At 41.2% G+C, this 12682-nt stretch overlaps 1 protein-coding gene across 8 annotated transcripts in view; it reads right to left on the bottom strand.

Moving 5' to 3' along the window:
- The window catches only part of Xrra1 (X-ray radiation resistance associated 1), a 51018-nt gene that overhangs the window by 37866 nt on the left and 470 nt on the right, over positions 1-12682 (bottom strand). For 3 of the 8 annotated variants that reach the window (XM_070035008.1, XM_070035013.1, XM_070035010.1), the window contains exons 2-4: positions 10236-10303; positions 5945-6042; positions 1489-1673 (exon numbers count right to left, since the gene is read on the bottom strand). In XM_070035008.1, coding sequence (XP_069891109.1) covers positions 1489-1673; positions 5945-6042; positions 10236-10303 — 351 coding nt within the window. The other 5 variants (XM_070035011.1, XM_070035012.1, XM_070035009.1 and 2 more) reach the window with 5 other exon arrangements.

The raw sequence follows: 12682 nt of genomic DNA, 5'->3' as shown, positions 1-12682 counted from the left end.
CAACAAACAACAAACCAAACTTGCTTTCTTTTTCTACCCAAAGTGGAATTGGGTAATAAGCCATACCCATGAAATATGGGAGGATATATATATATATATATATATATATATATATATATATACATATATGTATATAGTTGTCCTTCAGTATCTGCTAGCAACTAGTTCTAGAACCCTCATCTAATACCAAAATGTGTTGGTGCTCAAGTGCCTTACATAAAATGGTGTCCTATTTGTATGTAGTCTGAGTAACCCTCCTGTATACTTAGAACCATTTCTAGCTTATTATACCTAATATAAATAAATAATATGAAAATTGTTGTATTGTTTAAGGAACGGTGACTTTTAAAAGTGTGTGCATGCTTAGTAGAGAGAAATGTTTTATTTCACTTTTTCAAATATTTACAATCTATGGATTGAATATTTCATACCCATGCATATGAAGGGCCAATGGTCATTTGGCAATAAAGAGAAGGAGCACCATGGCAAGTGTTTCTGCCTCGCCTCAGTATTACTGTTTCAGTCCTCCCCACCTCTAATGAGGTGCATAAAGGAAGGTAACAATGAAACCAATTCCATAGGCTCTGCACAAAAGCTTGCATTACTCAGTTGAGGTGAAATGAAACCAGCCACATTCTCTTGCAACTCCTGATCTATGCAGAAACCATTTCTTGGGACCCATGGGCAGAAGCTGAGAACAAAGAAGGCTACCAGGAAATTCTTCCCAGGAAGCAATGTGAACCAGACTGCTCATTAATATTGATTTACAAAATAAGTCTTTCTTTGCAAAGTCCCTGAAGCATTGCACAGAGCAGATGTGAAACTAGCTGGCAGGTCTCCAACCCTGTCACCTTAGCTCTTTTCATCAAAGACTACCCTAGGTTCTGAGAAATAACTGGTCAGTTCCTCTGGCATTTAGCTAAATGCTAAAGCCAAGAGACAAAGGCTATGGGAAAGGAAGACCTCCCCAATTCCACCAGCTCCTAGAAAAGTCACCTTAGGGCAGAGCAGAGCAGGAATCTCGATCTTCCTATGCATTGGAATAGTCTTCTCAATTGACTCCCACTCAACTGCTGTGGTGCCTCTCCAATACTTCATATAATGTGAAAGTACAGGCTTTGGAGCTAATAGACCAGAGTTCTAATCTTGACCCAGCCATATACTGACTGTGGGACTTCCGCCATGGCCAATGACCTCTCAGGGCCTCATTTTCCCATGTGCCCAATTGTAACAATATAATAAGGATGGCAATAACATGCCCATTTCACAAGGTGTATCCAAAGGAGGCTTTACATATAAAGTCTTGGGCCCTTCCTCATGGAATTTGCCAATATCACTCTCATGAGCTGTGGTAGTTGTATCAGTCAGGGTGACCCTTTACCCCAGTCAGGACAAGGGTAGGTCAGGGCAGTCCTGTCATTTCTCCTCTTCCTCCTCCTCATCTCCCAGCTGATGCTGCCAGTCATTCTAGGATGCATTTACTCTCACCAGAAAAGCCCGGTCCATAATGTATCTAGAAATGTCTACTTCGCTTTCCTGTTGAGATGCTTTCTTATCCAGAATCTCAAAAGAAACCTTCTTCAGCTGTTGTTGACTTTCAACAGATGTCTGAGGTTCATGCACAGTTTTCTTCTTAGCACTACTTCTCCGAGCCACTAACCAGTGTCCTCGGCCTGTTGGAAAGATCAGAACACTGAGAAAGGGGTAAAGTCCTCTAAAGTTACAGTGAGTACAATTACATAACACTCAGCCAAAAATAGCTCCTAATTACTACCATACAACAGATGCTGTACTTCTTTCTGCTAGGGGTGGGAGATGTCACCATACCTATCTCATTTAACTGCCTCCCATAGTCCAAATGAAGGACATGTTACTGATTGTATTTTACAGATGAAAAGGCTTAGACTAAAAGAATACTTACTCAATTTCTTGTGGAATGCTTACTCAATTTCTTTCTTCACATGTTCATTATTGTTCCTTTAAGACCCAACATCAAGTATTTTCTATTCTGTGAAGTTTTTCCTGACCCCAACAAAGGACTGGATTCCCTATTTCCTATGTCAGTCAGTTACTCTCTTGGTTGGTCATAGTTTAGATAAAAGACCTCAACTCAGTGGGATCCCTCTTCCCAGACTTCTATCACTGTAGAAAGTTATGTTGAAAACTCGAATAAGAAAGCGAGAAGAGGGATGAAGATATAACTCAGAGCATTTGTCTAGCTTGCATAAGACCCCAGGTTTGATACCCATCACTGAAAGAAAAAAAAGGAGGAAAAAAAAGAGGTGTAAGCAACAACAAACAATTATGTTCACTGTAGAAAAAACACAAGAAATTTGTCAGCAAAAAGAAAAAGATGAAGTTTACTAGTAAGCTGACCTAACAAAAATCAGGTGCCAAGTGCCAACGGTTTGTCTATATTCCTAGCTACTCAGGAAGCTGAGATCTGAGGATCATGGTTCAAAGCCAGCCCAGGCAGAAAAGTTACCTTGAGACTCTTTTGCCAGTAAACTACTCAAAAAACCTAGAAGTGGCTCTGTGGCTCACGTATTAAGAGAGCTAGTCTTGAGCACGAAGAGGCCCAGGGACAGCACCCTGAGTTCAAGCCCCAGAATCAGAAAAAAAAAAAAAAAAGCAGGGACTTTGTCTAACTCAACCTGGTATAGCCAATGCTTGTACAGAACTTACCATATTGTAAATGTTGCTGACTTAGTGAAGGCTGAGCCATGGCTCCCACCCACAAACTCGCCCATTCAGTCCTTTTTTGAACATCTACTTTGTGCAGGGACCTGGGGATATATGAATGGATAAGACTCCCCCCCCCCAAAAAAAAACCCAAAAAACTTTTAACGATTTATGAGTTGTTATGCAAGCCCAGAGAAGAAGCTACCAGACTAGGGCATGAGTGGATATAGTAAGTTGAAGGGAGTTTGCTATGTGAAGACTGGAAACCAAGCAGAGGAAAGCACAGAAGCAATACACAGAAATAGAGATGAGGACCAAGCAGAGACAAATAGTTGTGGGAACCAGCCTCCTACCACTGGCTGTCCTCTGGTACAGCTGAAACCCTGCATTGGGGACTTGAGACAATTCCTGCCTTGTGTTTTTGCATGAACCATTTCTCACTCCCACTCTGGGCCAAATAGTCCAGGTAACCCATTGCCCACTATTTCACTATCCAGACATGGACTTCAGTTCTCTTTGATCCTATCCTCAAATCCTCCATTCCTTAAGACACCAGTCTAAGTTTGTACCAAAATTCTCAACATGGCTAGGAAGAAAGGCCCAGAGCATGTCAGAAGAGCATTGTGAAGACATAAGGATGAGGCTGGAGAGGTCAGCAGAGTCAGGCTATGAGAAGAGGTCCTGAAAAATCACACGAAGGGTTGTCATGGAACTAGGCTTTTACCAGGAAGAGCATCAAGGGAGACAATATTCTCCTTCATGTTTTTTCATCTTGAGATAGGTTTGGATTTCCAAAAACAATTGCAAAAGTAGTCCAGATTCCCATGTAGCCTTCACCTAACTACCTTAACTGCTCACCTCTTGATGTAACTGTAATACAGTGATTGAAACCAAGAATTAATACTGGTATGGTATCAGTTACTTGTCTCACCCTTTTTCCTTTTGCGGTTTTCTCACTGATGTTCTTGTTTTGCTTCAGGGCCTCATATCCACTCAGCTGTCATAGTACCTCAGTGTGTCCCAGTCTGTGCAGGCTTTTTTTCCCCTTGTGTAACCTTAACATTTGTGAAAAGCACTTGTCAATTGTTTTCTAAATTATTTTTAAGTTCGAACTGGATACTTTTCCATGATTAAATTGAAGACATGCCTTTGGCAAAGCTACCACAGAAGCAAAGATGGAACTTCCTTAGCATGTGATTTCAGAGAGTTCGTGAAGCCATTATGCCTCATTTCTGGTGATGTTAATTTTTTTAAGACAAGGTCTATCTGGTATATAGCCCAGGCTGACTCTGAACTCACAATCTGCCCACTTCAGCCTCCTGAGTACTGGGATTACAGGTGTGTGTCATTACATCTAGAATTGTGATATTAATTTTGATCACTCAGTTGAAGTGCTGTCTCATTTCTTGACTGAAAAATTACTCTTTCCCTTGTTATTAATAAATATACCTTGATATTGGGAGTATAGTTAGTAATACAGTGTTGTCTAATATGTGCAAGGCCCTTGGTACCAATGTTTATACCAGGAAAAAAATACTACAGTATCAGCTCTTACAGTTTCCTCAACCCCCCCCCCCAAAAAAATCAATAAGCTGATTCCTGGTGAGAACAGGAATCAATCTATCTCTATCTATCTATCTATCTATCTATCTATCTATCTATCTATCTATCTAATCTATCTATCTCTACTTCTATTTCCTACTAGTCCTGGCTGTTACCTGTAAAATTTTAGTGATTTCCTATTTCTCTCATTCCTTTTATATTTATTAGTTAGGCTCTATTATATGAAAAAGTTGTTCTTTCTCCCCCACTTATATATTTATTCAAATATTTATTTGTATCACTATGGACTCATAAATATTCATTTATTCAATAGTTTATTTCATTGCTTAGACTGTTCCAGCTTGGTCCCTGTTATTTGGCGCTAGTATCTTTTCAATCTTTCCCCATCACTTTGAGAACTTCTTTACTTTCTGATAACACTAGGCCCAATTTGGTTCAGCCAAGAATGGAGAAACATCTATTTCTCTCAGGAGTCCTTGCTTCTTTCACTGGAGAATGGTATTTACAAACCAAAGATCTAAGAAGTATGTTCTTTACTGCTAAGGTGGTGGTGTTCTCAGCAGAAATATACATAGGTATACAAACACAGATAACAGCTCTATATTTCTGTAGCTCTCCATCTGTAGGGTAGGGAGAAGATGAATGAATGAATTCATAGATCTCTTGCAGGATTTTAAACAAGTCCATTTCCAAGGAAGGTCCATATACAAAAATGAAATTATTCTAGAAAAATGGAAGGACTGACTGGAGGACACGGTTCCTTTAACTTTCTATATACAGCAGTCCTCTGTCATCTAAGGCTTTTCTATCTGTGGTTTTAGTTACTGGCAATCAACTACAATCTAAATATATTAATAGATAAGTCTGGAAGTAGAAAATTCATTAAGTTTTAATGAACTTTTTGCCATATATTGTTATAATTGTTTCATTAGCTAACTAGAGTAACTATAACCATATATGTCAATTTTGTACTATGCCTAATTTACAAATTACATGTTATTATATATATATATATATATATATATATATATATATATATAGACAGTCTGTATAGGTTCCAGGCACCATTTAGGGCTCTTGGAACATATTCCACAAATATAAATGGATTAACAACAAGTTACAACCCTGGCATAAACAAGGTGTACTTTTCTCTTGCCCTTTCAAAGAATCAAAGCATTCTATCTAGAAAGTATTCTATCTACAGGTCTCTGCTCAGTGTTAGGAGGGGGGGTCCGAGGGATAGCAGTGTGAAGTTTCAGCACTTTGAGTTAGGAGCTGGGTAGAATATGATTGCTTATCAAGTAAGTGACACAGAAAGGTACACCAAAGACTAGGGCTGGCTTGTTGAAAAAGGTGGAGAGTGGGTTTCATGGATGGGAAGAGTTTAGATTTCTGGAATGAAGACTAGAACATTCAAAGCAAATCAAAAAGCTGCGTGAAAATAGAGTACTGTGGAATGAGTCATAAGTAAAGCAATGGGGCTGTAGTTGAGAGTAGGACAGGTGAGAGAGACTATAAAGGATAGGACATATGTCTGCAATGAGGCTACTGAACAGCAGGGGGCACTGCTGTAGGAGACCCACTGAGGCGGCTGTGAGAAGGATAGATGGGAGGGGACAGCACTGAGAGTACCAGAGGAAAATGTTATGAAGGAGCTGGGGAGGATGACATGGATATGAGGAATGTGAAGTCACCTGACCTTCCTCAGGCATCCGTAGCAGATTTCTGGCTGGAAAGCAGTTGCCCAGGTAGGGTTTCCCATCGTCCAGCTTGTATATTCCTGAGGTAGTCATCTCCCTAAGGACCAGCAAGGACAGCAAGGAGTAAGATAAGCAGAAGTAGCAGCTGAACTCTTTGACTCCAGAATAGCTCATGAGCCCTGTAGGACCACTGTGCCCTGAATACCTGCCTCTTTGGTTCCAGAGATGCCCCTCCCCCCACACCCACTCTATGGCAGAAATGGGCTGTCATTTAAGTGAGAGGAGACGGGTCCTGGGTTTTCCAGCTCAAATCAGTCTAACTCTACTAGAAATACTAGCAATAGAAAACTAAAAACAGCATTACCTTTTGGCTTATACAGACCTGGTTTGAATATTGGTTCTAAGAAAATTGTGTATTTGGGCAAGCTCTTTCCTTGGGATCCTCAGTTTCCTCATGTGTAAAATGGTTACAAACAATCTTACTTTGTTATGTTACTGGGTTTAAACTCGGGGCCTCACACTTACTAGCTAAGCACTCTATACTGTATTATGCCTCCAGCCCATTTTTGTACTGGTATGGCAAGGGAGAAGTATACCTTATTTATACCAGGGTTGTGACTGGCTTCCTGCCCAAGAATATACGTGGACTGTGATCCTCCTATTTTACATTTCCCTTTGTAGCTAGGATAACAGGGGCATGTTACTGTACCTCACTTCTGTTGAAATGGAGTCTCATGAACTTTTCTGCCCAGCCTGGCCTAGAATGACAATCTGCCTGCTCTCAGCACCCCAAGTAGCTAGAATTACTAGGCCTGCATAATAATCCCACTTTAATAGAGAAACTAGCATCAAGTGAGAAGGGGAGCACCAAGTACATATTACAAGTTCGCAAACTCTTCTGTTTTAACTGAGTTTCAAGAGAAGGGGGGCTCACATTTTAGGGAAGATGATATGCAAATAATGAATAATGAGAGCCATGATGAGAGCTGGGGAGAGCCATGACCCCAAATATGCTTTAGAAAGGGAGGTCTGACAAAAACGTACTGGATGAAAGTGATTAACAGCTGGGATTGTATGAAGACCACTGTAGCAATGAGGGTCCATGCCAAACACTGAGTAACAAAAGCAAAACAAACAGAGCAGAAGGAAAGAAGAGAAGAAGAAAGGGAAGGCAAGAAAAAGAGCAACAGATCAACTGCAAGTACAAGCATTTAAGTTAGAAGCAAAGAGGAGCAGACCTGGAGAATTAAGAAAGGAATTGTAGAAAAGATTTAAGGGGTAGAGGTCAGGCAGGAAGCTGTCAAGTTAACCAATGGAAGAGAAAGTTCCAGGAAAAAGAAAGAGCAGTCAGGCAAGGCTAGGATAAAAACTAGTCCATAAAGCCAGGAATGGTGGTTCATCCTGTAATCCTTGCATTTGGGAGGTAAAGGTAGAAGGATCATGAGCTCCAAGCCAGCATGAGTTTTGCAGTGAGTTTGAGGCCAGCCTGAGCTACAGAATGATACTGTCTCAAAAAACAGCAACAACAACAAAAAAGTCAACCAACCATATAAAAAAATCTGAAACAGAACTTTTTAAGTTAATACTGAACTCTGTCACAATCTGATGACAAACCTTGCAAAAACCCCTGCATTTTAATCAAGAGTTAGAAATACAAATGGTTATAGAAGTTGGCTAGACCATGTGAATGAAGAAACCTGAATGTGGGAGGGAAGAGCATGGAAGAGGAGCAAGTGTATGAGTATGCATCTGCCTACAGAGATCACACCCAGACATGGTGGAGCATATCTACGGTCTTGGCACTCAGGAGGCTAAGGTAAAAGAATCATGAATTGGAAGCCAGCCTCGCTACATAGCAAGACCCTGTGTCTCAAAAGCCAGTGACAGCAAACGAGTTGGCTCCTATTTAGCTTTCACAACCACTACCACATACAAATATGAGTCAGTGTTGCCAGATATTCCCATTTTTTCCAAAGAATTCTGCCATTTGCAGAAAAACTCCTGATTATTTGAGTGCTGGTAATGAATATACCATTTTGAAATAAGGTATAGGCCAAACCAGTGGGGAGTAGATTCAACCCAAAGGGTTCCTGTATATTTTTTTCTGATTGAAATTTTTGATCTCATGGTGTAAGAATATAGTAGGTCCTATTCAAATAAATAAACCAACTCCTTTGCTTTGGTTTTCAATTTCAATAACAAATATTTCCTTCTCTCTTGAAAATGCACATTTGGGCATTACTAATGCATCCTGGATATCATCCTAGACCAATGCCCCTCTTCTTATCTCATGTAGCTAAGTGATTATTGAGTGACACTTTGGGCTCAAAAATACTGCATCATCTCCCAGGTAGACTACTGCAACTGTCATCTGAGCATGAAGGCTAGATGCCAGAGCCTGGTCCTGAAGGACCTTAGCATCCTATTCTCTAACCTTTCTAGCTCCAGCCAGTCCTGCCCATTCAGGCTCTCTAGGCTGTACTTTAACCCTAACGCACACCATTCACATGTGAGCCTTGTTCTAGGTATTCTTTTGAATATCCTTTCCCACCTTGTCATCCTTTAAAATTCAACCCCAGGGCCACACTAGAGATCTAAGTTCCTTAAGTCGTGAGCTCTTAGAAATTTCTCTTAAAAGGAATCTAGCCATTCTCAGATCTGCTTTAAGACAGGTCCACACAATTTGAAGTGGCAAAGTTGTAGGGATTTGTAAGCCCCTAGCCAGAGGAAGGGAGACCAATGAAGACTATGGAATCATGACTTAACAGGATGGGGCAACGTTCAGTAAAAGGCAGGCAGGTCCAGTGAGGAGAGCTGGGATCCAAGTGTTTTGGAGTGAAAGTAGGAAAAGAAGTAATTTGGGGGAATGGGAAGCTTAAGTTTGAATTTAGTTTTTATTACAAAGAAAGCTGACTGATTTTATCAAATTATTTGACCTATTTGTGCTTCAGATTTCCTATATCAAAAATGAAGATAAAAGTTCTGTGTTCCTAAGACTTTTAGTAAAAATTAAATGAGACAGACACGGTGCTTTATGCCTATAATCCTAACTGATCAGGAGGCAGAGAGGATCAAAGTTTGAGACCAGTCTGGATAGAAAATCCATGAGATGCCATTTCAACCAACACATAGGCAGTGGTATACATCTGTCCTCTCAGCAATGTGGGAAGCATAAATAGGAGGATCAAAGTCCAGGACATCCCAGGCAGAAATATAACGTATTTGAAAAGAGATCAAAGCAAAAGTGGGCTAGAGGTGTGGCTCTAGTGGTAGAGCAGCTGCCTACCAACCACAAGGCCTTGAGTTCAATCTACAATACTTAATTTTAAAAAAAGATTGTTAAATATCATGAAGGGCTCCTTCATGGAACTATAAGCCTCCAAATCTATGTCCAATTCATTGTCTCTCTTCCACTCCTGGGACCCAGCTCATAAAAAAGACCCAATAGATATGTGTGAGCCAAATGAAGGATATGATGGCACTCTTGGGACCTACAAGTGTATGTGTAACTGAATTAATTACTAGACTCCAGGATCCTCATGGGAAAGAGCACCATTTATGGTATTAAACCATCAGCCAGGAGTTGGTAGCTTATGCCTGTAATCCTAGCTATTCAGGAGGCTGAGATATGAAGATCATGGTTCAAAGCCAGCCTGGGCAGGAAGGAAAGTCTATGAGACTCTAAGCTCTAATTAACCACCAGAAAGCTGGAAGTGGAAGTGTGGCTCAAGTAGTAGAGCACTAGTCTTGAATGAAAAAAAATAAAGGACAGTGCCCAGGCCTTACATTCAAGCCCCAGGATTGGTGTGCGCTTGCGCGTGTGCGTTTGCGTATACACACACACACACACTCCTTAATATATATAACACAAGGCATAAAACAGCTTCCCTATCTCTCTCTCTCTCTCTCTCTCTCTCTGGATTTTCTGATCTCTGACCTCCTCTGCAAAAGGTGAGGTATTCTTATGTGTTCCTATAGTACCCATTCTTGTTCTAGTACACTACTTACAGCTTTATCATATTGGTTTGGACCCATCACTAACTTCCCATTAAGGTTAACACTCAGTACTCACTCAAAATATGTTGGAAAGATTGTTTGGCTAAATGGATGAATGAGGACAGATTCACATTCAGTGGATCTGCCCTTCAGTGGAAATCCTTTCTACTAAAGAGGTGAATAAAGGAATAAAGGAGTAAATCACTGCCTGGGAAATGTGAAAGATGATGGCTGTTGGGAAAGCATCCAGTTTCTTCTAGAATATTGGGACCCAGCTTTCAACATAGTACTTACTTGAGCTTTAAATTTGGCAATAAACCCTTGCTTTCCTTTTTCTTTTGTTTCTTGATCTGTCTCTTGACCTGTAAAATAGATATTAAATCCCTCTTAGTCTGTCACTCAGAGCTCTTGGACTTTTTTGTTTTTTTTGTGGGACTGGGGTTTGAATTCAGGACCTTGCTAGGCAGATGCTCTGCCACTTGAGCCACTCCACCAGTCCTAAAGTTTTTTTTTCCAATTGTATCTTACAATGAGCCTTCTGGTCTACAGTGCATCTTATCAGAGGCTTAGGGGAAAAACCATATGGTAGAAGAAATAGCTGAACATACATATGGATATATGGAATGTATATTCATAAAAATATGTGTATGGACCTAGATAGGAGACATGGATAAAGATGGCAGAGAGTATAGGAAAATAGTTTTATGATAATGGAGTATTCTTGGATTGGTTATGTAAAATACAAAAAACATAAATCAGAAAGGAAAAAATCATTTATACAATCATTTAAATAAAATACATTTCTGCAGCATAAAAATGGTAGACAGAGTTGGCTATTGGTGGCTCACACCTAATTCTAGCTATTCAGGAGGCTGAGATCTGAGAATCACTATTCAAAGCTAGCTGTGGCAGAGCATCAGAAAAGTTGAGCATGAAAAGTGAGAGCATGAGGTCTTGAGTGTTCAAGATCTAATACCACCACAAAAAAGGCGATAATGCTCCTCACCTATATCTGAATATATGTAATCCTTTCATCCCATGGCTTATCATACTGTTACCTTATTTTTTGACTCATGCAGGTAACTTTCTCCCTAGCCTCAGGTTGACTCTCAGCTGAGGTACCACCTCAAGCTCACTTCTGCCTCACTTCAGAAGCCCTGTGCCATACTGTATTATAATGACTTGCATCTCTGACTATTCTCCACCCACTAACTTCAGATTGAGGCTGAATTGCTCCAAGGCCAAGCCTGGGCCTATGTTAACTCTCTCCACAGCACCTCATACAGGAACAGGTCTACTTAAGAGAGAATCTTAACAAAACTGAACAATGAACAATGCTACTGGTAATTTCATTTTGTCTACAAAGGTGGAAGATGCAAGGATCAGGGAGAGTTTCACACAGCAGGTCTTGAAAAATTAGAACTGAGTCTTGAAAAATGAGAAGTGGGCTGGGAAGGTGGTTCAGTGGTAGAGTGCTTTGCCTTGCATGCACGAAGTCCTGGATTCCATTCCTCAGCACCACATTAGCAGAAAAGCCGGAAGTGGCGCTGTGACTCAAATGGTGGTGGGCCAGCCTTGAGCTGAAGAGCTGAGGGACAGTGCCCAGGCCCAGAGTTCAGGCCCCATGACCGACAAAAAAAGAAAAGAAAAATGAGAAGTTATGAAAGATAAACAGCAACAACAAAAACTGGGAGGGGGAATTGACAGAAGTGATAAAAGTCTAATCTGATTATTATTTTCTCATGTTGGCTTTGCCAAGCCAGATTTTTGTCTGCTTTATTCAAAGATATATCTTGAGTGACGAGAATAGAGGCTATTACTAAGCAATTCAATAATTATCTGCCCCATCATTTGTACAATTAACGGAGGATGCGAAAGGCATGATGCAACTTATAATGCAAATTAACAGCATATAATAAAATCCAATACCGCCATGTAATGACTACATCTCTTAGAGTAGCAGCCAGTTCTATCTTAAACCTTAGTACAATGCCAGGCAATAACTATGCTCAATAAAAACTTGCCAAAAAAAAAAGATGAATTAAAAATTAAATCTAGAATACTATTTACATCCTAAAAACGAGATGCCAGAGAGGAAATACCATGGGTTTCGAAGTCTAAAACAACAAAATAAAACAAAGACAACCTGGCATCAAATCGGTTCTGGGCGCGGATACATACTTTCTGGCCTTGCATGAACGCCTTAGTTTGCTCAACCTCACGGGGCTGTACGGGGATTAAATGACAGAATGGATGGAAATGTACGTAGGCCACGGCCCAGGAGACACTCAATAAATGTGCGTTGTTTACGAAGCAGGCAAGATGACAGTTGCTACGGAGAAGAATTAACTGGGTTAGGTCACCTAACAGGGCAAGACAGAAGGAAGGTCTATTTCCCGCTCTTTCGGGGACGCCGCAGCCGAGGCGGGAAGACTCAGGCGAGTAAGGTTTCCAGCCACACCTGCCTCCGGCGTCGCTTCCGCCTCCGGGCGATTCGCGGAGGCGACCTGCCGGCCAGTCTGTTCGCGCGCAGACGAGCCTCTCGGGGATTTCGGAGCCGCTCCACCGTGGCGCTGACCACTAACCTTCCCCCAACCCCTCCTTAGTAACCGCGACCACCACGGCTGGCGGCGCAGGCGGCAACCGGCAGTCGGAGCTTCGAACTACAAGTCCCAGCAAGCTCCGCGGCCACTTCCACCTTCAACTTCGCGTCGGCACACCTCCGGAAGTACGGATCCCCC

Source organism: Dipodomys merriami, unplaced genomic scaffold (assembly GCF_024711535.1).
Source record: "Dipodomys merriami isolate MVZ:Mamm:240054 unplaced genomic scaffold, mDipMer1.0.p SCAF_25, whole genome shotgun sequence".
NCBI classification, from domain to species: domain Eukaryota; kingdom Metazoa; phylum Chordata; class Mammalia; order Rodentia; family Heteromyidae; genus Dipodomys; species Dipodomys merriami.
Note: the sequence above shows the minus strand (reverse complement) of the source record. Positions and strands in the feature narration are given on the sequence as shown.